A 24,429-nucleotide genomic window follows, 5' to 3' on the forward strand; every position below is an offset into this window, starting at 1 on the left:
TAAATTAAAATCAGCAAACTTCTTTTTCATTTCTGTAAAATATGAAAAATACAGCCAGGGACGATCCCTATTTTACTGCTTTACAGTCACTTGAAAAATGTTTCAAAAGAGAAAATATCACCACCACCACCGTTCTTAACATCAATATTATGAAAACAGTCACTACTCCCAAGTGCAGCTTCAGGATCAAATAAATCAATTTGAACACTTCTGCTGGCTGTTTAAAAAAAAAAAAAAAAAAGGCAGTCCCTTCATTCATTTCCTTTGATACTTTATAAGATATATCAAAAATTATCCCCAAATGCCCTTCCAGATTTTAAAAAAAGCAAAAGGATATTAAATCTAGGTTAATTTTTGTGAATGATGAAAATTTTAACTTCTATATTGATTTTTAATAGTCTTTAGGACTCCCTTATATAATGAGTGCCTATATTAGGCTGATTGAATAGGACTTGGCACTTTATGTGACTATTTTAGGTAAATATGAAGGTTTATAGTTACATACTTATATGATACTGTACATCATAACCAGATTCTAATTGATGTTAGTATCTTAATATTTCAATCCAAATTATACTATTTTTTTATTTGGAAAATGTTCCCCTTTAAAGTATAATTTATAAGTACCATATTATCAAATAAATTATATAAATGAAATTCCCCCATAGCTCCAATCCCCTGAAAACGACAGCTGGTTTAGAAATCTCTTCTACATAAATATCACACTCTTGATGAAATCGACAGTCTTTTCATGGAAAAAAAATTAAAATATATGCTAAAATTAGAAAATGCAAAAGACTGTCTAATTTTCAATTTCAGAAAAGTGCAGCTTGAAATAAGGCAAAAAAAAGAAAGAAATTATGACTACTTCTATTTAGGACGTGCTTTTTCTTTTACATTATCACCATAACTTAGTAGAATTCTGTAATAACACCAAAAAGTTGAATAAAAACAACATTCATCTGCATGCCAAGATCTTAAGAAGGGACCGCTATGTATAAGCCACCTATTGCCTTTTCTGCAATACAATCCACTCATGAGCAAATACGTATCTTTAAAAGTTCCAGTGTGTTGCTTCTCCCTCTGCCACTCTGTCTGCCTGTGCTCACTCTCTCTCTTTCTCTCTCTCTGGCAAATAAATAAATAAAAATCTTTAAAAAAATAAAAAATAAAATAAGGGACGCCTGGGTGGCTCAGTTGGTTAAGCGGCTGCCTTCGGCTCTGGTCATGATCCCAGCGTCCTGGGATCTAGTCCCACATCGGGCTCCTTGCTCCACAGGGAGCCTGCTTCTCCCTCTGCCACTCTGTCTGCCTGTGCTCACTCACTCTCTCTTTCTCTCTCTCTGGCAAATAAATAAATAAAAATCTTTAAAAAATAAAAAAATAAAAGTTCCAGTGTGTGCATCCACCATAATGTAAAAAGAAGGATTAGTCTTGGAGAAAACATCCTTTTTTTTTGGCATTCTCCCACCTTGAAATCCCCTCTAACATTCCTCATACAGTTCAGAGCCGGTGCATGGACATAAATAGGACATTGTTCTGCAAAATGGATTGTTATTCATGCATCGTGTCCAAGATTGCCACAGCTGTGCTTTCCCATTTCCAATTTAAAACACTGCTCTGAATGGTACTCAGAAGGGCTAGGGCCACTCATGTTTTGATACAAAACGGTCCCTTCTAATTGATCTTAGTTATTGAAGTGGTACGATGAGGAACACAAGCTAAATAACTGTTTTCATTCCAACAATGTATGTGTCGTTATCTCTTTCTTGAGTTTCTAGCTGGCTTGTACTTTTTTTTTTTTTTTTAAAGGCAGTTGGGATTTTATAAGTTCAGGAAAAATGAGTAACACAAAACATACTTCTATCGCCGTGAAATTTCTTGCATGTTTTTACTGCGAAAAATATATCCTCTTTCTTCACTGGATTTCCCTAGAAAACAAGAAAACATATGTGTATATATGAGTCCATGTCATATCAACACACCCACATTCACACCCCTATTAGATCTTGCATGCCATTGAGGTGACCTTCACCAACATCAAGGACATTAATCCTGTTTCCAGGATTAAGTTTTTGGGGAAACAGGAACTATAATTCAGCTGACAAGACCTCTGACGTCAGCCAGACCTGGGCCTGAATCCCAGCCCTGCCCTGTACGCACTGTGTCACCCAGACAATATACTTCAGCTCTCAACTTCAGTTTGCTCATTTAGAAGATGGTCAGAGTAGCCACCAGTGAAGCCGCTTTCATTGCTACATTTATTCAGCACATTCTAACTGCCCAGTAGATGTTAGTCACCTTCCCTTTCCTTTTTCCAGCTGGCGAAGATTTTGACAGAGGGAGAGAATCAGTGGGCTGTGTTCCTGTACAATAGGAGCTGACCTCCTTTTTGGGGGCCGGTCTCACTTTGATGTTGGAAGTATTTTTATGGCCCCATTATTGTCTACCCAAGTCTAAGCTACAGCAACATTCTGTCTTCTGCCAAAGGGACAATTACTTCAAACACTTGGGTGCAAGGAAGGAGGGGCAATTACGGAGCCCTGAGCCAGCCCAGCCCCAGCTGGCCACTCAGATGAAAGGGACACACGGGAGAGTGTGGATAGCCTACACTCAAGGCCATGGATGGCTTCGTGGGGTGTTCTGACCCCTTTATCAAATGTCTTAGGCCTTTAATAATATTCAATCATGACTCAAACATCATCTGGGGCCCGTTTATGGTGACATTTAAACACAGCTTTGTCATACTACTGAAGACACTAGGAGGTTGACCCCACCAGACCGCCCAAAAGAGCATTAAAGAACAAGCAAGCATCATGTCTAGAAAGACAGGATCTCCCCTTCAGGAACTGAGCATACATTACAGATTCTCTCCCATTACTGCAATGTGTGTGTGGGTGTGTGTGTGTACATGTATACGTGTGTGTGTGTGTATATATATATATTCATTTTTTAATATGCCACACACAGACTTCTGTGTGACTGCCTTCAGAATAACAGACAATATTTGAGGGTGATGAATTATGTTTTCTCTTCTGAGAAAGAACTGTTAACCTAGTGAGTTTCAGGGGTCTTCAGGCTCATCCTGGGAACTGGACCTAGGGTACACTGAAACAAGTAAGATCATTCTGAAAGTTCTGCTGGACAGTGGAAGATGAGATCAAATTAAGGTCTCCAGCTGAGAGGAGATGCGCTTGGGGAGAAGGCTTAGGTATAGCAGGAAATGTCTGAAATCACCCTGCTAGGAAATGGAATAGATCTTCCAGGAGACACATGCTGAATCACCAACAAGGGAAATGACTCCAGGCACACTGACTCAGAAGAGCTGTGGCAGGCAGTTCTGCATGGAGCCTTGGGAGTTAGTCGGTGACCAGGGTCCTCACTGCCCCTCCTCTGGACTCACTGTGTGACCCTGAACAAGTACTTCTCAATCCTCTCTCTTCTCATGTGTCAACTAGGATAACAACAGTGCTCACCTGATAGGGCAGTTACTAGTAAGAAGTATGGTATCTACTTCTTACCTGGCACATAAGTAGAAACTTAAAGTCCTAGGACAATATTATGCACAGCATGTAGATTTTCCTTTGATATGTGAGGAAGTCTTTCTTCTATACTTACGCAAAGTGGTAGAAAAGAATGGAATGTGGTAGCACAGTAGGAGTCCACAGCCTCTGTACAAAACTCAGGCACTGGAGTGAGGGGAGGCCCATTGCCTTTGTCCCAGATGTAGAGGGCAATCTGTCAGGACAGGAGCCGGCAACAAATGAAAGAACTTGGCCAACACCGCAAGTGTAAGAAGGTACAAAATATGTCAAGGAAAAGCAGACCATGTCTTCTTCTACAGAGCACTAAGACTGAACCGAATCAATTTGACAATATTCAACAGATTTTTTTTTACATATAAAAATAGTAATTTCATGTGGATCAATATAATCTTTCATTAACAAGAATCCATATTCTTGTTCATATTCTGAACACCAAATAATTCCAAAGCTGTCATAAGCAATTTCAGGGAAGCGATTTTAGGGTTTCTAAAACATCGCAGTAGAAGATGAAAAGAAATTATTACTATGAGGCTGGTTTTCTGCAGTATGGTAATTACATACCTTGACTAACAGCCTTGCTGGAAACAGCTAAAACTGTTGGATAAAATATCTTTAAAATAATTTTAAATGGATTGCTAAATTTCCATAATAGTATGGAACTTGTGAGGACAAAACTGCAAATGGAAGAGCCTGGGGAAAACGGCATCGAGGGTAGTTTCCCTCAGTAGGTAGATGGTGAACTGTGGTGATGCTGAGTTTCTGACAGGAGTTAAGAAAATAAAGCCCAAGACTCACCCAAGGCAGAGAGTGTTTAAGAGCAAACCCCACATAAATCTGGGACGTTGGAGCTAGATGGAGGGGGAAAACATCATCTCCAAATCTCCTCTGAGATTTTGGAATCAAAACCCAGGCCTCCCTAATGCGGGCCACTAATGTGGTCCAAAACACTTCAAACAGTTATTTAAAATGGTCCCAAGTTAGTATAATCCTGTAGCAGTAGAAAAAAAAATGCAAATCCTTCCACCTTAATGTAGGACTCAAAAGATTAGCACAGAAACAGTTTGAAGCAAGACCACTCGAGAAAAATCACAAAAAGCACAGGGACATGAGCTGATCACCAAGAACCAGCAGACACATCAACAGACCCAAAAGACTGCAGGTCTTGGAATTATCAAACACAGGTTATAAAATTACTATGTTTAATACATTTTCATAAAGAGAAAACATTCAAACATTAGCAAATTTTTTAAAATTATATAAAATAAGCAAATTTGAAAAGAAAGAGCTAAACTCTAAAAATAAAAAACAGTAAAGAAAAATTTAATGATTAGGATAAGCTGAGTATTAGACACCGGTGAATAAAAAATCAGGGAATTAAAAGATGAAAGTCCCCAAATTATCTGAAATGTAGCACAGCAGAAACAGAGATGGGAAAAGTAAAAGAAAAATTCAGAGTGCTGGCACACATCTACACATCCAGGAGGAGATAACAGAAAGAATGGGGGTGAGAACATGCTTAAAAAAAGAATGGCTGGGAATTTCCAAAAATTACATAACAATCCTATTATAGAAAGGGTCAATGAATCCCATGTAGGACGTAAAAAAAAAAAAAAAATGTCAGCACCTAGACATCTCATAGTGAAACTGCAGAGTATCAAAGACAAATAGTCTTAAAGGCAGGCAGAGAGAAAGATTACCTACAAAGAAGCCACATGAGACTGATGCTGATTTCCCAACACCACAGCAATAACAGAAACCAGAACAGTGTAGTAAAGCCACAGTGATGACAGAAAATGATGGACAACCCAGAATTGTAAACACAAGGTAACTATGTTTAAAGAACAAAGTCAATACAAATTTTTTAAAGGGAAAAGAATTGACAATGTACCACCCCACTGAAGGAAACGCTAAAGGATATGCCTCAGAAGAATAAAAATGATCCCACCAGGGTGCAGCTGCCCTGGAAAACAGTATGGAAGCCCCTCAAAAAGTTAAAAACAGAGCTACCCTACAACCCAGCAATAGCAATACTAGGTATTTATCCAAAGAATACAAATACAGTGATTCAAACGGGCACCTGCACCCCAAGGTTTATAGCAGCAATGTTCACAATAAGCCAAACTCTGGAAAGAGCCCAGATGTCCATCGAAAGATGAATGGATAAAGATGATGTGGTATGTATATGCAATGGAATACTACTCAGCCATCAAAAAGAATGAACTCTTACCATTTGCAGTGACGTGGATGGAACTAGAGAGCATTATGCTAAGAGGAAATAGGTCAATCAGAGAAAGACAATTATCATATGATTTCACTCAAATGTGGAATTTAAGAAATAAAACATGAACACAGGGGAATGGAAGAAAAAATAAAATAAGACTAAATCAGAGAGGGAGACAAACCATAAGACACTCTGAACTCTAGGAAACAAACTGAGGGTTGCTGGAGGGGAGGTGGGTGGGGGATGGGTAACTAGGTAACAGGCATTAAGGAGGGCACTTGGTGGAATGAGCACTGGGTATGATATGCAATTGATGAATCACTGAACATTACTTATGAAACTAATACACTATATGTTAATTAATTGAATTTAAATTTTTTAAATGTCAAAAAAAAAAAAAAAGATCCCACCTGGCAGGTCTTTGAAGTAAGATGGGATACTGAGCAAAGGCACTGGCAAATACATGGTGAAGCTAATACAAATACGAATTGCATAAAATAAAGATAATATTTAAGTTGCGGGGTTTAGGAAAAGAACAAAAGTACTAAACAACAAAGAGCATTTAAATTGGTAAGGGGAGGGGTGCCTGGGTGGCTCAGCAATTGAACATCTATCTTCAGCTCACGTCATGATCCCAGAGTCCCTGAATGGAGTCCCAGGATCAAGTCCCACATGGGGATCCCCACTCAGTGGGGAGTCCTCTCCTCCCTCTGATGCTCCCACTTCTTGTGGTTTCTCTCTCTCGCTCGCTCTTTCAAATAAATAAATAAAATCTTTAAAAAAAAATTGGGGAGGGAATAATCAGAGTTCAATTATTCTAAGTCCCTTGAATTTAGGCCATGAATTACTTAGCCTTTGTTAGGTTAAGAATGCGCGTTAAAATATTTAAAAATAACTAGTAAGGTACAGATATGGAGATTAAATTTCCAAAACAGCAGAGGAGGAAAAAATGGAAAAAGAAAGAACAAAAAACAATCTATATAGAAGGTAAGGAAGTGTTTAAAAGAGCCAGAGAGAAAATGAGGAGAAGAATAAAAGGAAGTGTTAGAAATCAATTCAAATATAAAGGGAATCATGTTCAATGTAACTGTAAATTTGCTACCTGGTTTAAAGACAAAGACTGGCAAACTGGGAGGAAAAGAAGATATGTCCCCTCCAAGAGAAGCACATCTAAAAGAGGACACAAAGGGGCTGTAAGAAAAAGATGAGAGACAATTAAAAAGCAAACCTGAAAAGAAAGCTGGTATAGAAACAGTCACAGCAACAAAATACATGTTAGGGCAAAGAGCATGACAAGAAATAAAGATGAATTCATAAGAAGACTTAAGGATTCTAAACTTGCATGCAATTAATTAACATAATCTCAAAGGGAAAAAAGCAAGAGTTGGCAGTTACAAGAGGAGATATTATCAAATGCACCATTATTATGGAAGATTTTCCCATTCCTGTCTTAATAAATGATAGATCAAGCAGACAAAAGTAGAAGGATGGGAGGGAGGAGGGAAGGGAGGGAGGAGGGAAGGAAAGAAAGGAGGAAGGAAGATTAATTATTATATTAAATCTATTTCTTCCTTAATCTCATAAAGAGAATACTATACCCCCCAAATTATAGCATATACATCTTTTCCTCCATATATGAAAAGTAAACATGAACCAGTCCACAAAATAAGCCTAAAAATATTTCTAACAATTGTTATACAGACCACACTAATGCTAACCTAGAAATCAGTAATACAACACAGTAACACACACAAATATACTGGCTCACAATGAAAAATGTATTTTTTAAAGAGGGTCACAGTAAAAAAAAAAAAAAAAAAAAGTTTAAAAGCCTCTGCCCTAGAGAAATCCCTGCCCAGGATCATCATGACACACATCCACAAAACGCAGAGAAGTAATGAGTGTAATAGCAGAAAACACAGAGCGGTGCAGAAGCCCGCCACTGGGAGAACGGGTAAGCTAACTGCTCTGGTCTCCAGAGAGACTCCTGCTCAGAGTGGAAAAAAGTTCATCAGAACTGCCGCACATATCCACATGGATGAGTCTCAAGTCAGAACGATACCCGTGGTACACTTTTGTTTATCCGAAGTCCCAAAAGGGTGAAAAGCTGCATACTGTCTTATTCAGAGGCACAGTCATATGCTGTGGAAGAGGAAGAAAAGGAAGAGAGAATTCAAGAAAGTGTTTACTAGAAAGAATGAAAGGGATGCAGGAATGTCACAGTCAGGGAGCTTCAAAGTGACTGGTGATGTTCTAGCTCTTAAACCAGGTGGTGGTTATGTAGATATTTTGACCTATCCTCATACTTTCCACATACATTAGAAATAGTTTTTGTAGGTATTTAGTGTTTAATAGATTCCCGAGCCTGAGTATCTATACCAAAGTTAACTCTTCATTAAAAATATCTAAGTAGACCTGCGCTTTCAATTAGTCATTCTTTCCTTTCTATGGAACAGAAGAACAGTTTTTTACATGTATATTTTTCCCCCAATAAGCTTTTTCATCACATGCCATCAGCCAGGAAGGTAAAGCCTTGTGTGTGCCCTTTTCGCTCCTGGCATGCTGCCAGCACTCCTGGCCTGAGTGACATGTCAAGATTGACCCCAATGCCCTAAGATACAGGTTCCTAAAGAGTGAAAGGTGACAATGTTCCTGGCAGTAGGATGTGCCTGTGAATGAAACCCACGAAGAAAGCTTCTTAACAACGATCCACCTAAAGATACAAATGTAGTGATATGAAGGTGCATGTGCACCCGAATGTTTATAGCAGCAATGTCCACAATAGCCAAACTATGGAAAGAACCTAGATGTCCATCAACAAATGAATGGATAAAGAAAATGTGGTATACATATACAATGGAATATTATGCAGCCATCAAAAGAAATGAGAGCTTGCCATTTGCAACAATGTGGATGGAACTAGAGGGTATTAGGCTGAGTGAAATAAGTCAATCAGAGAAAGACAATTATCATAAGATCTCCCTGATATGAGGAATTTGAGAGGCAAAGTGGGGGGTTTAGAGGGTAGGGAAGGAAAAAATGAAACAAGATGGGATCAGGAGGGAGACAAACCATAAGAGTCTCTTAAGCTCACAAAACAAACTGAGGGTTGCCGGGGGTGGGGGCGTGGTATGGAGAGGGTGGTTGGGTTATGGACATTGGGGAGGGTATGTGCTATGGTGAGTGCTGTGAAGTGTGTAAGCCTGACAATTCAGAGACCTGTACACCTGGGGCAAATAATACATTATATGTTAATTAAAAAAAAATAACAACGATCCAGGAATGATTAAAGCCTCCAGGATGATTGGTCACTAAATGTCCACTAAATGCCTGGGGATGCTGGGGTTCCAACCCCAGCATGCCATGCCATGCACAGCTGCCTGCTTGGGACCAACTGGCTCAGTTCTGCCCCAGAGGGCCAAGGACAGAGACATGACCACGGCATTGTACAGCCAAAGTAGCAAATAAGAGCAAAGGTGCTTTGATGGCAGTTTTGCGTGTTTTTAGAAATCCACCTTTGCACCCATCCACCTAGCTTTAAAAAAAAAAAAAAAATCAAGAATCACAGAGGAGAATCAAGAATCTTTTTCACTGCTCCTTTTCCACCTACATGATAAAAATGAGCTTTACAGAGAAAGACCTAATTTGCTGCAGAAGAATTACCTTGGTGGGGAGAAGAGACATAGAAGCATTGGGTGGGGAGGGGTATGCTGTCAGGGAATAAGAAACACCTTTTATATTAAAACACATGAAGTCTTGATTACTGAGACTTTTAGCAAAGAAACAATGACGTACCTCATGTTTTAAATCTATCGTAAAGTCGGACTTCAGGGATTCACTCTTTAACCTCTTGGTAAGCCTAGAAAAGAGATACAATTTGAGGGTTTCTTTTTTATTAATCAGAGGAAGCATCGAACAAGAATAACACATTGAGACTTTCTAATGTTTGAAAACAGATTACGAGCACACATTTTAAGATAAAATTAAGAGTTTCACATTTCCTTGAGGCAAAGCACTGTGAAAATGGAATTATTTGTTGAGTAGGAAATGAATGCAAGCCTTTTTGCAAATGCAGCATTCATTGTTTCAACATCTGGCAAATACGATAAAATACAATAGAGAAAATTAAATGCCTGTGTAAAACAAAGACACAAAGCTTGTTGACTCCTGGTAATTGTATTGACTCCTGATACAGAAAGAAGACAGAAAAGAAAAGAAAAAAAAGCTTGCGTGATAGAGAAACAAAAGTTGCTACTTCTCAGTCTCCTGCTTTTAATAATCCAAATGAACTCCAGCTTGTGGAGTTTTTAGGGGAAGAGAGCATATGGTTTCCGGAAAGAAAAAAAAAAAAACATTTCAAGTCCTTTTCTTAAGGAAATCTTCAGTGGCTCCTTTCAGTGCAGAGGAGAGCCCCATCGTTCTCTTCTACTGTCCCCTAGCTTCTCCACACTTGCCCACGACACCCACAGCATACACCTGCCAGCTGTTTTCTCTAGCTCTACCTCTGCCTAGCACACCCACACCCAACCTTCACCTGGCAAACCTTTCTTCAAGGTCCAACTCAAGGGCACCTTTTCTGTGGAACTTTCCCAGACTTGCCCACCAGCATAGATGGAAATCCTTTGCTCCCGGAATAGGAAGCAAGCTCCATTAACCTTATCACACATGTCCCATCCTGTTGTACATCCGTCCCTCTCTGTGCTACAGCTTCTTTGTATCACAAGCACGGCCCACTGTGCCTGGCCATAAGGAGCACTCAGGGAGCTGCCTGAATGAATGAGAGCAAGTTATTCTCTGGTTCCAAGCTGCGTGAGGTAGAATTACATATTTACCCAGACTGCTGAAATACCAGTTGGTTCTCTGTCACAGGGCTAAAGACTAGACCATCGGTTTTAATTACAAACCCCCTAATGTGTATTTTAACTACAAAGATGTAATACTGATTACAAAAAGAAAAGTAAAAAGTTTCAAAACTCTTTACCGAGTTTTTGGCCTAGTTGAACCACAAAGATTTCTTTTTTTTAATTATATTTATTTATTTTAGGGAGAGACGGCATGAGCGGGAGGGGCAGAGAGAGAGAGAGAGAGAGAGAATCTCAGGCAGACTCCACACTGAGCACAGAGCCCAAAGTGGGGCTCGATCCCAGGACCCCAAGATCATGACCTGAGCTGAAACCAAGATTCAGATGCTTAACTGACTACACCACCCAGGCGCCCCAAGATTTCCTTAAAAATTTACCTTTAATTAGAGGAAAGAAAGAAGGACACAGGTTATAATTTATGTTTAGTATTAAAGCATTTGTCTTGGGGTAGATATTAGTATGGCTTGGTGGCAGGTAACTCCAAACAGGCCACATAATCTAATATAATCTCGGTCACATTCCTACTCAATACCTGCCCTCAGATTTGTCGGTAGGTGTGGATGAGGATACACAGAGATACATACATGTTCTCGGACACACTGCCAATATATATTAACAGAAAAAATCCTGCCCTGGCATGAATTCTCATCCAGGTTGCAGTCTGCTCAGTTAGAGCTAGTTTTTATAAATAAACAATTATCAAGGTAACTTTGGAATCTGGACTCATGCCAAGGGTCTTCAAAATCCAGTCAGACCACATTCAGACTCTGACGACTGAAAAAGTCATATCTGGGCTTCCTGCCACAGGCAAGGGACACACAGTTGGGATGGGAACCTAATAGCAAATGACATGCATTGTTAAGATGGCTATGTATCACAGGTCCCTTCTTCCTAGACAATAAAACACCTCTGACCTGTTGCCCTAAACATGCTCTCTGCTTTTTTGACTTTTTAAGTTTCTTTCTCATTCAACTCTTGAAAATTTCTATTTGGGGGAAACCCCAAATGGACAAAACAGAAGAACACTGAATTTCTTTAAGGTGGACAATGACTAATTTGAGGACATACAGATATACCCTGGAATTTTTAAGTGGCTATTTCTAGCAGCTCATGCTGTCTACCATAACCTTAAGTGATGGTTACCTAGGCATCACAAAGGTCACAATAAATCAGCCTCATTGACACCCAGAGCCTAACTCAGTCACCTTGCAAATGTGTTTCTAGTACTAAAAGTGTGCAGGGCATTCACCTAATTCAAAAGGCAAGTCCTAAAAGTAGAAACTAGGTTTCACTTTTCTTTTTTTTTTTTTTTAAAGATTTTATTTATTTATTTGACAGATAGAGATCCCAAGTAGGCAGAGAGGCAGGCAGAGAGAGAGGGCGAAGCAGGCTTCCCGCTGAGCAGAGAGCCCGATGCGGGGCTCGATCCCAGGACCCTGGGATCATGACCCGAGCCAAAGGCAGAGGCTTTAACCCACTGAGCCACCCAGGCGCCGGTAGGTTTCACTTTTCTATACAATAAGACAGCACAAGAGTTTTCCAAATGTGAATTTCAGTAACCAACAATGCCAAAAACAAACAAACAAACCACAAAAACCAATTAAGTTCAGAAATTCCAATTACTTAGATAAAATATTTCCTCATTAAATATTCAGTTCCTGGCAAATATGACGTTTGATATTCAGCTTTCCTATTTTTAGAATGCCAAGTCATGTCCTAATAACACAGCTCTAAAGACACAACCAGTGAGACTGGAACCTTGCAACAGAAGGGGGTCCCATCACCTCTATATTAGGAGAAGTTCCTAGCTGACTTTATTCCTAGTCCCATTTGTGAGCTAGTCAGAGGAGCAAAATATTGGAGGAAATCTAGGTAAGTTTTACTGGTGGAAAAACAAAAGAATAAACCAGTAACATCAACCTATTTGAAGAGATCATGTTATTGGAAATTTCTCCAAAAATGCAAGTATGTTCTTTTATTGACACTATTGTTAGAAGATCACAAAGATGGATCAGCAGGAAATGTTAGGTGGTGTTAATTCAAAACTCACTTATGTGGGATTGCTAGGTCAAATAATGTTTTTGGTAGGAAATGGTCTTAAAAAGTGTGTGTTGTGAAATGTTTTTAAGTAACCAGTTTTTCTGATGACCTGAGCAGGAGAAATAGTTAAGTAACTATAAACAGTTGCCCTACCTACCGAGTGGGCCATGAAATCAAGGAAAGGAGGCAAAGGGAATCATCACTCCTGTAGTGGGCACTGTAGACCTCCTACACAATACAGAGCTTCCCCTTCCTTCGTCCTCAGAGACTTCTAATTACTGAGTCCAATAAATGGGCTGCAGGGTCAGAATTAGTTTAATCCCAACCAAAGCACTGAAATTCCCTGCAATCATTACTGGTCGGAAGTTGACCCAACCTACTTCAATCAGACGATATCCATCCAACTCCAGACTGAAGATAAGTACTTATATTCCAATGGTTGGAGAGGTTCTCCACTGCTGAACATAAACAAACAAAAACAAGTAGCGCTTTTGGCCTTGAATCACAAGAGGAACCAGATTTAAGATGAGCTGCTGCTGTATGTGGTTTCAGGAGGCTGTGTACTGCACATGAGAGAGAAGGAGAACCAGCATCCTCAGTAACAGGGCTGAACTCCTACATTAACCAACACAGGTCTCACCTTCCATTTACAGTTATAATATTTCCTTAATCTGACATGCTAACTCATATAGTCTCTAACAACAGGAAGAAATAGCACATTAGCTTTGGAACTGGGAAAAACCAACTGGGAAAATCAAATTTTGCAGCCAGTGGGGCTAACTGATACTTTATGCTGGTGATAATACCAGTTTCTTGAAGAATATATAGAATCTCCTCTGAGAAAACCATTTTTAAATAGCTCTTGGCCATAACAGAGTTGCTATGCTAAATGGGTTACATTATTTTGTTTGATTACTTGTGTTCATCACAAGAAAAAGGATCTGAACTGGAATTTTTAAGTGGCTTACGGTATCAGGTCACCAGAATTTTGAATTTGGTACTCTGGTAGAGACTCCATTTTCATTCTATATTGTTTTTGCTGGCAGGGGAAAGGTAGGAGAGGCACAGAGAAGACCATGGATATTAATCAACTACAAACGTCATGCAGCTTGTTGGCAACCATTCAGTGTTATGGAAGCAAAGGACACTGAATGCACAAGGTCAACTGGTGCCTTATCCCTCTACTTACGGGGCAACTGTTGGAAATTTTTGGAACGTGTACAAAAGATTAGTCTTTTGGCCCCAATTCCCTTATGTAGTCCCTTACATACCCTACTGCAGGGACATGAGGCCCTCGGTCATCTCCCACATCTCGGCAGAAAACATTGCTCGACCAGAGAGAGAGTAAATGGCACTTGTCAATAGGTGTTTCCAGTGACTTCATAAAGACGACACAAGAGAAGCAGGCACCAGTATGACAACCATTACAGAAGGCCAAGTTTCCCTCACACAGGCCCCCCTTAAGATGAGTAGTGCAGAGCCTGTAGCCCCAGTTCACAAAGCCCCCGGCAGTTAGTTGCACAGTGAGCATGTGGTTGTTAGAAGATGAGCACAAACCAGAGCCATCAGAACCTGCCAGGGGGGCAGGAGAAGAATAAATGAAACAAGATGGGATCGGAAGGGAGACAAACCATAAGTGACTCTTAATCTCACAAAACAAACTGAGGGTTGCTAGGGGAGGGGGGTAGGGAGAGGGTGGTGGGATTATGGACATTGGGGAGGGTATGTGCTATGGTGAGTGCTGTGAAGTGTGTAAACCTAGCGATTCACAAACCTGTACCCCTGGGGATAAAAATACATTATATGTTTATTAAAAATTTTTTTAAATTAATAAAAAAAAAGTAAGTCAAAAGGAAAGCAATAATTAAGTTCTTATTACACCGAACTCAGTAAAAGGTGAATTGCCTCCAGCATCCAGGAGCCTCCAAGGTCCTTGCTAGATGGGGGATGGAAAGAAGTGAAACTCTCTAAACTACAGGACTCATCTCCTGGATGAGTGGCCTCCTGGATTGGGACGGAAGGATGGAAAAGGGAGTTCTACTGGCTTCAGAGAGATGGCTATATTCCAGCCTTGCAGTACAGGGTCTTTGTAGGATAGTGGGTTTCTCTTCAGCCTTGGGGGAAGAAGGTGGCGTCTGTGCTCAAGAGTACTGCCCAGGACAAGTTACAGCTGTGCTTGTCCCTCTGTCAAGGGACCTGGGTCTCCAGGAAACAGAAGACAAACAGACTTGGGAAAAGCTTCTAACTCCCAAGTCAGAGAAGCCATAGCCACCGGAACTTGTGTAGAGGAGTCAGTCCACATAATTCCAGGTTATGAAGCTAAGTACAGAGAGTGAGGACAGAGGGGAGGAAGGCTACCGCCAGGTGAAGAATCTGAAAGGCGCAGGGAAGAGGTCTGGGGCTGGGATGTGCCGTCCACAGCTCTGGAGAGTCCAGACTGAACACAGGTAGCCAAACAGGACCCAAACACCAGGCTGCTGGACACAGCAGGAAAAGAGTGTCCTGGCGGCTCAGAGTCACCAAGCTACAGCAAACCCAAACTTAATTCGTTTGAGAGTAAAGATGACCCAGGACAGCTGAAACAGAATTATCCTCCCCGCACTCCCACTAAGAGCAGAGCCAGACAGTGCAGGGTAAGAAGGGAATGACAACTTTCTCTTCTCGTTCCCCTTCCCCTCCTGCCCATCCCTTTCTGAGAACAGAGCAGGGAACATGCGTGGGCCCTCCTAGGCATGGCTGGCACAGGCTGGGGGCAGGGTATCTTTGCCCAGTATTCTCAGGACGGGTCCATGGGTCACACATTCTAGTTGGAGATAACAGAATCCACTCTGGCCAGTTTAAGCACAAAGGACACTTACTAGTGCATACAGATGGCTCACAGAATTACTGGAAAGTCTGAATAAAGAGACTGCAGGCTAAGATTCCAAGAACCTCCTCCAACTGACACTACAGAGATGGGTAACTGAGGAGCTCTGGCCTCCATCACCATCAGGAAGCTGCCATGTCAGGAAGCTACTGTCTCAGCGGCCAGCCTTCAAATGACCCCTCCTCTATCAGGACCTCCCAAGTCAAATGGACCATAATGCACGGTCTCACTGTCTCCATCTCCGAGGACTCCATTCCCAAAACAGATTTTACACAGCACATCAACCTAATGGAGCCCACCTCACGGAGCTGCTGTCTAGTAGGAAGGCCGGCGATACAACATGGAGGTGGTGGTGTTGACCCTTCCTGGATTGTCCATCTGAAAGGAGGGTCTTACGCTGTAAAAACTTTCAAATGTCAAAAAGTGTTGGCCAGCCACGAAAGACAAGGTACTACTATCTGGTCTAGAAAGCTTTCCAAGACTCAAAACCCTAGAAACAGCACACCTAATGTGAGAAAAAACAGACACCCTTCCATCTTTGAAGATACAAAGGCCACAACTGCTTTATCAACTTTCCATTCCCTAAAGAACAAAAACACATCATAATTAATCTGAGGCACTTGAATTAAGAGCCTGTCAACAATCCTGTTTCTCCTGGGTTACAACTTAATTATCTTTACTTTTCACATTGAAAAAAGCATTACTGCAATTGCACACACAAATAGCTAGGTACAGATGTGTACAGCTCTAGTAACTGTCCCTGCTGCCTGGCCCGTGTGAACGTGTGTACCCACGTACATAATTTGTCATCAACTCCCACCCCACTCCCACTCCCTGGGCACGTCACAGACCTGATTTCTTACTGACAATCAAAGTCATACCTATAGTTAACCAGATCCATGAAAACAGTAATAACACTTGGGGATGCAGAATTCTCAGAGCACTTATGTGCCCTCCCTTAGGCTCACAATTTATTATTCGCCTTATTTTGCAGGTGAGGAAGAGGAAATAGAGAACAGATGAGTAATCAGTCTGAGGGGACAAGTACGTGACAGAGCAGAAGCAAGCCCCCCAGGTACTGGCTCTGTTCCAGGTCTTCCCACCCCATCACACACTGCCTCCAGTGCAAAATTCACCTGAGATCAGTTACGGTACTCAGTGAACTAAATGGTGATCCGAGCGCACACACACACACATGCATACACACACAAAGTCTAATAAATTCTTACTTGTTTACAAGTGGAATACTAAGGGCCCAGCCAGCAGCAAAGTCTGGATATTTAAAAATCGTAGGATTTTCAGAAAAGGCATAATGGTGAATTATTGTAGATTCTTCGTCATACAATGCTTTTCCTAAAAACCATTCCTGTTAAATAAAGATATAAAACATCATTTTCTTAAGAAGATGTAGTGTATATATACATATGTGTATGTATATATATAGATATACATACATATATACAATGAAATATTACACAGCCATGAAAAAAGAATGAAATCTTACCATTTGCAATGACATAAATGGAATTAGAGGATATTATGCTAAGCAAAATAAGTCAGAGAAAGACAATTATCATACAATCTCACTCATACGTGGAATTTGGATCAAAGGGGAAGGAAAAGAAAAATAAAATATGACAAAATCAGAGAGGGAGACAAACCATAAGGGACTCTTAATTACAGGAAACAAACTGAGGGTTGCTTGGGGGGAGGGAGTTGGGGGAGAGAGTAACTGAGTGATGGGCATTAAGGAGGGCACGTGATGTGATGAGCACTGGGTGTTATAGAATACTAATGAATCACTGAACACTACCTCTGAAATTAATAATACACTATATATTTAATTGAATTTAAATAAAATAAAGTAAAATGTATTTCAAATGTACATCCAAAAAATAAAAAAATTAAATAAAATGTCCTTTTCTTAAAAAGCCATTTCATATAAGACCAAAAACAAACTGATATCACTAATTCTAGTTAATTAAGTATTCTGGGTGATACAGAATTAGCATAGATTATTACTTTCTAAAGAATTTTAACAAAAACATAATTAATGCTCTATGATAATGAACATGGCATAATCTTCACAAAGACAGTAATTTAGTATATCAACAGGATGAACAAAATGTTAGTCATTATGCCATAAACATATAAAAGTGGTATTTTACAGAAAATTCTGTGTCAAAATACTATTAAGGTAAAGAAAACAGTGCTCCAGGGCGCCTGGGTGGCTCAGTGGGTTAAGCCTCTGCCTTCGGCTCAGGTCATGATCTCAGGGTCCTGGGCTGGAGCCCCGCATCGGGCTCTCTGCTCAGCCAGGAGCCCACTTCCCCTCTGCCTGCCTCTCTGCCTACTTGTCAAATAAATAAATAAAATCTTAAAATAAATAAGTAAATAAATAAATAAAAATAAAGACAAGAAAACAGTGTTCCTTTATGCCCTACTGAGGTTTTCAAAAAAGAATCTGAAAAATTCCTTCCAGAATTAGTGCCTATTTTATTCATTTATTCATTCACTCGATTAACATTTATTATTATTATTATTATCAATTAACATTTGTCATTTATTCCATGCCAGGTGGGAACACAGCTTACATAATAGTGGGGAAACAGAAAATAAGTAAAGTAGGGTCAGATGGTGACTGCACTGTAGTAGGATGAAAATAAAACAAAGTGCCTGGGGACTTCCCTGGAAAGAGAGAAAAACCTCTCATGAGCTAACAACTGAATTAAGAATAAGTAATACCAAGGGGCCAGCTATGCACAAATCTGGGGAAGAACAATCAAGGCAGTTACTACCACGTCGCATGGTGAGAACAAGCTTGATGCATTTGATGAAAAAGGAAGTCCAGTGTGCTAGAATATACCGGGTAGGGGGAAATGGTATGAAAGAGACAGGCAGGAGACAGCCCAGGGTGGATTTCAGATGACAGCGGGAAACAATGCAGACTTACTCCAAGTACAGTCTAAGGCTTCCACCTCCAGCCACAACACGTCTCCCACTGAGAACAAATGTGAATGCTGGAGAAAATACTTAAACCAAATAATTGAGGGCCTCAGAAAACAAAGACAGATAGTAGATGAGGGCAAACATCCAAGAGAGAAGGGAAGCGTATTCACAGGAACCCTGTAGTCACCTCCTTTAACCCCTCAAGGCTTTTGTCCATAACAGAATGGCACACAACAGAAAGCAACAGCTGGGACCCTGCAGCCTTGCTGGACTAAGAAAGGGGTTGGAGCTGGAGGCTGCCAAGAAGGTAGAGATTTAAGCAGATCCAGAAAAGTGAGCCCCAAATTCCGCATGTGATTTCCCTTCAACTCCTATGTTGAAAAAAGAAAAAAAAAGAAAGAAAGAAAGAAAAAGAAAACAAGAAAAGAACCAAGAGCCAAGTGTAAAGCAGCAGTAAAGAGGCTAATTGCCGACCAAAGGCTCCAGCAGTGGTGCTGGGGAGCCCAAGGCCCAGGTGCAGGGTGTGCTGGAAGAAAGGGGTCTAGAAGGGCGGGCAGTCTGTAAATAGACCTACCCAAACCAGGTGTACAACCCAGAAGAATATTAAATCCTCCTGTGCATAGGGATATCATCCATAGCCTCTTTGATTTTTCACACAAAATATCTGGAATTTAGTGAAAAATTACCAGGCACGCCAAGAAACCGCATCAGAACAAAAACAAAGAGAAAAATGAGAAATAAAGATGCACAGATAAGTCAAATATTGCAGTTATTAAAAAAAAAGTAAGTATTGTTCATATATTTAAGGAAATGGATGAAAAGATGAAGCATTTTACCAAAAAGCTAGAATAATAAACAGAAGTCAGATGGAAATTCTAAAATGGACCAAGGCAATATTGAAGTCAGGAATCCAAGAGGATATTAGACACAAGAGAAGGAAGGATCAGTGACCTGGAAGGTAGTAAGTCAATAAAAAATAGTCAGTTTGATGCACAAAAAAGAAAACAAAAGGAAGAAAATACAGAAAAGAGAATAAAAGCAATATGAGAAACAGTGAGAAAGTCTAAAACACATGAAATTGGAAGGCCAGAATAGGAGGAGAAAGAGAATGGAACTGAACCAATATTTGAAGAAACAGAGTTTTAGAATCTTCTGAAACTAACAAAAGTCATCAAGCCATAGATTCAAGAAGCCCTATAAACACCGGTAAAGTACTAAGGAAACCACACAGAGGCATATGTTGGTTGAAAAGACCAAAGTTAGAGAAAACCTTAAGAGTAGCTTGAGGGGAGATGGGTTAGGGTTAGAAACTAAAACATACAGTTGAATTTTCAATGGAAACAACAGAATGTAAAAGACAATGGAACAACATCTTTACCGTGATAGAAGAAAATCACTGCCCACCTAAAATGCTGAATCTAGTGAAACTATCTGAGCTGCAGTAGGAAATCAGTGGGAATTTCTGAATAGGTAAGTGATATGATCTGAATTACCAAGAAGCTAGATTATTAGGATGGCAAGAGTAGAAAACAAGAGACCAGCAAGGAGACTCTAATAATTGTCAAGGCAAGATATGATGGTAGCCTGGACCAGAATAGCAGTTTTAAACATAGAGAGAGGATGGAAGATGATGTATTTTGGAAGTATTCTCAGTGGCATATGCCAACATACGGTTGAGGGAAAAGGAGGAATCCCTCATGAGTCCTAGGTTTTCTTATATGAGTCACTGGATAGACCATAATGTCATTTCTGGATGAGGAAGACTGAAGATGAGAGAGGTTTAAAAGGGGCATAAGAGGGGTGCCTGGGTGGCTCGGCGGGTTGAAGCCTCTGCCTTCAGCTCAGGTCATGATCCCAGGGTCCTGGGATTGAGCCCCGCATCAGGCTCTCTGCTCAGTGGGGAGCCTTCTTTCCCCGCTCTCTCTCTGCCTGCCTCTCTGTCTTCTTGTGATCTCTATCTGTCAAATAAATAAATAAAATCTTTTTTTTAAAAAGGGCATTAAGAGTTCAGTTTTGCATATGTTGAATTTGAGGTTCCAATTAGACAAGCAGAGGTATGCAGTAGGGAGTTACAAGAGCAGGGAGCACATGGCTCATTCCCTTGGTTCCTTCATACTCTGCTCAAAAGTGACCTGATACCCTATATACAAGAGTAAGCCCACCCCCAATCTATCCCTTATCCCTCTCATTCTGCTTTCTTGTTCTCCATAGCTCTTACTACCATCGGCCACATTGTTTGCATTTTTGCTCCTTGCCTATCTCTCCTGCCACAAGAACACCCCGCCCCTCGGCAGGGAAACCGTCCATTTTGCTCACTGCTCTATCCCCACCAGAACACTTAACACGGAATAAGTGCTTACTACTTTTGTTAAATGAATGGAGCAAGCCCAAGAAAGCTTTAAATGGAAACCACCCTGTTAGAGAAACTAATTTAACTCAAGCACCCTAAATTCTAAATGTTTTGCATATTTTCTTGTTATCCAGCCATCCCCACCTCACTCCCTGCTCGAGAAAACAAAAGCGGGAGGGACACCATATTATCTCTTCTGCTTGTGGCTGTGTCCCAAATACCTCCCAAACCCTTGGTTTTGGTCAATTCAGCAACAGATCTTAACTGAACACATGTGGAGCCCATTAACATAACTGTGTGCTTGGCTTTTGAAGCTGCGTCACGATTTTCTTGACATTTTATGGATATTTTAAATCATCACTGGGCAAGAGGGATAACTGTAAGGTATATCGTTTTGGCTTAAGATAGAAATTCAAGATCTTATAAAATAAAATCAATGACATAGGACTTTCTCAAACTGTTAACACATTACTCAATATGAAAATCATCACATGTAACATACCACATCAATACAGCTTGTTTAAAGAAAATAAAATACTTCAGGAGATTTTCAGTACCTTTCTTACTAATCTTTCACTGTTAGAATTTCCTGCTGCAAACACAATTTTATGCAAAACACGTTTCTGTGTTTTAACTTCTAATGGCAGTGTCTGGCTATGATCAAGTGTCTAAGATTGTTACCATATAAACTAAGGGAGAAATTTACACAGAATCTGTGGAAAGAGGCACTCCCCCCTCCTTCTTAACAATTTTCTTAATAGTTTCACAGTAAAGACAATTATAATCAAGATAAGCTGTAAAATAACAATTCAGACAATGTTCCATTAGTATCTTAGAATTACTCTTTACCAGAACCGGCGCTTCACATTTAAAAAAAATCAAGACATTTCAGCAAATGCACACTCATATTAAAAGCATATAGTAGGAAAAAAAAAAGACTCCAGCAAGATCTGGAAACTTCTAGAACTCACCTAGAAAGGCAATTTAAAAAAGATTAATTATTTTAATAAAATTTAAGTTTTCCATTTAAAATACTGCATAACAGTGTAAATTTACAGAAGAATGACAGAAAGATACTAAAGGATAAAACATCAGAATAAAAAAAACTACTGATGCTCTAACACACTACATAATTATTATTTTAATATAGTTTATTTGTAACACTATCAAAGCCAGTTTTGCTTTTTTCTAAAATTTCAAATGGTAGGGGAAAAAAGCACACTGGTTTGAGCTAACTTGAACATTACATAATCTTTATTTCCTATTGCTAGTTTCAAAAGAAATAAAGTATCCTAGATTTTTTTAAAAGGCTGAGTTCAGGAAAGAGGGGGTAAACCTCTCATTTTACCTCTATTCTGTACTTGCTTTTCATGAACTTGCTTTGAACTTTTAAATTTATCATTCCAATTTTCATTAAAAAGCACAGTGAGTCACCATCTTCTGCAAAGAATTAGAGCCACGGATAATGGAAAAATAATCTCCAGGTGAAATGAACACTAGGAGGAGATTAAAACTCCTACATTCTAAAAAAGGATTTGGGAGTTTTTCTCAAGTCAAAAGGAAACTTAACAGCCTAACAGATGTTTTACACAAAACATGGCCAAAGTACATAGATGCTGGTTAACATCATCTGAAAAGATGGGATAAAACACATTTATAATTCTTCTCTCCTTTGAAGGATTTTTCTTTTTAACCTAACAACCTTCTCATTCAATTATATCTGTATCTTTCCAGAAAGCAAAGGCATAAAGAGAAATCATAATGGACCCTTGCAGTTTTTAAAGAACACTGAAACCCATGGCTTTGTTAAGGTAACAGACTTTCCAGTGTTTGAGAATGATCACTGTTGCCCAACATTATTCCTACATCAGTAAATGAAGCAGCACCCAGGAGCCACCTTTCCTTCTCCACGTTCTCATTAAATATGATTTAGTTCTGGAGTGGGACCAGAATAGGGGTGGGACAGGGGTCTAGTGGTACCTGAAAGGCCCCAATTTTCCTTATTCTAAGTTTAAAGGATTCCATATGGTGATCTGGGTATAACCTGAGCTTCTCCAAGAGAAATGAATAGGCTGATCACTCTCAACTTATCTCCAAGGCATTCTCCTGAGACAGGACATAGCCCAGCAGGAAAGCTGACATTGCAGAGTTAACCCGTCAATCACAGATACTCACTGACCATGTATTAAGTGTTCAACACTCTGCTCAGTGCTAGGGACTTAGAAATAAACAAGATCCAATTGCTACATCATATCTGCCCAAAATAAAATCTAAAAATATGAAAGATAAGGATACAGAAAGTAGCAGTGGACTTTTTCTTTTTTTTAGCATTAGACTTCTAACACGAGAAACACCCCTTCTTATCTCCAGACCTTCTCAGATTTTGTTCCTTCTGCTTAAAATACTCTCTCCTATTAACTCTTACTCATCCTACAGGACTCAGATTAAAGGTCACCTCCTGTCCTGACTCTTGGAGATTAGGTTTGATGCCCTGCTCTGGGCTTCTGACAGTGCCCTATATTTCCCTTACTGTAAGACCTCTCACTTTTCATTGCTTCCCAAATGGTCTGTTTTCTCCTGCCATTCTTTATCATCCATGTCTTCAAGATCCTCCTCTGTCTGTCCTAGCCCCTGCTATCACAGTCCTTGATGCACAGCTGGCAACCAAGAAATACTACTCATCTAAAATAATATGTGGTCATTGTTGACAAAGAGAAATAAGCAATTTAAACTTATTTCTTAACTCTGGGTTATAGCTTTTTAACTCTCTGAAACTGCTAACACATATAAATAGATTTTGTCATTTAAAAATAGTTCTCTATAAGTTCTATCCCTCCAAAAGCTATAAAAACTTCAAAAAGAATTATTTGAACATTACTTCGAAATATTCAACTATTATTTCATTCTTTTTAATTTTAAATTAAGTGTTCTTATTAGTTTGGAAAACCTCTCAATTAAAATTAAATCTTCTTTTAAGCATTTCCCCCAGTTAGATAAATTCTGGTATTAAAATTGTATTCACCTTTGATGGGTCGTATCTTCTGAGTGTTTCTAAGAGTTCTGGAATTTGTATTCTTGTCTCCTCTTCACAGAAGAAAATCCATGATGAATTTCTGCTATATGTTACAGAAAAGCTGACAAAGAGAAATAGGTTATAGTAAACACTTCTATAAAATGAGTTTATAATAAGGTTTAAAACTAATAAGCAAGAAATGGATGAAAGACATATAAAATGGCTAGAAATCTAGATTTTTCCTCTACATTTTTCTTCAATGTATAATTTTAGCTTATGGGAAAGCCAGATACTAATGGTTTATAAAACAGCTAGAGTTCTTAAAGTTACTTCTCTCTATACCACCACCAGTCCAGAAGGGAGATAATTTCCAAAGATAAGTATCAAATATATTGACATTTAAGCTTTCAAGAAAGCAACATATTTAAAAACAGGAGCCATTCATGATTAAAAGAATCAAGAAATTTGGGTAATATAGTAGTCATAAGAAATAGAGTTCAAATTTACTTTTCTTATTGACTCTTAGTAAGAAAAGTAGGGAGCATAGGAGTGATCGGGTAGAAATGTCAAAATTTACACATTT

General features: G+C 39.5%; 1 protein-coding gene across 5 annotated transcripts in view; it reads right to left on the minus strand.

Moving 5' to 3' along the window:
- B3GLCT (beta 3-glucosyltransferase) overlaps window positions 1-24,429 on the minus strand; it is a 115,685-nt gene that overhangs the window by 46,408 nt on the left and 44,848 nt on the right. For all 5 annotated transcript variants that reach the window (XR_013966577.1, XM_080799148.1, XM_080799150.1 and 2 more), the window contains exons 6-10: window positions 23,856-23,967; window positions 16,764-16,900; window positions 9,562-9,625; window positions 3,619-3,738; window positions 1,862-1,931 (exon numbers count right to left, since the gene is read on the minus strand). Coding sequence is in view for 4 of the 5 variants with exons in the window: in XM_080799148.1 (XP_080655274.1) it covers window positions 1,862-1,931; window positions 3,619-3,738; window positions 9,562-9,625; window positions 16,764-16,900; window positions 23,856-23,967 (503 nt within the window). In the remaining variant the exon portion in view is untranslated. The remainder of the gene's footprint in view (window positions 1-1,861; window positions 1,932-3,618; window positions 3,739-9,561; window positions 9,626-16,763; window positions 16,901-23,855; window positions 23,968-24,429) is intronic.

Source organism: Martes martes (assembly GCF_963455335.1).
Source record: "Martes martes genome assembly, chromosome: 3".
Lineage (NCBI taxonomy): Eukaryota > Metazoa > Chordata > Mammalia > Carnivora > Mustelidae > Martes > Martes martes.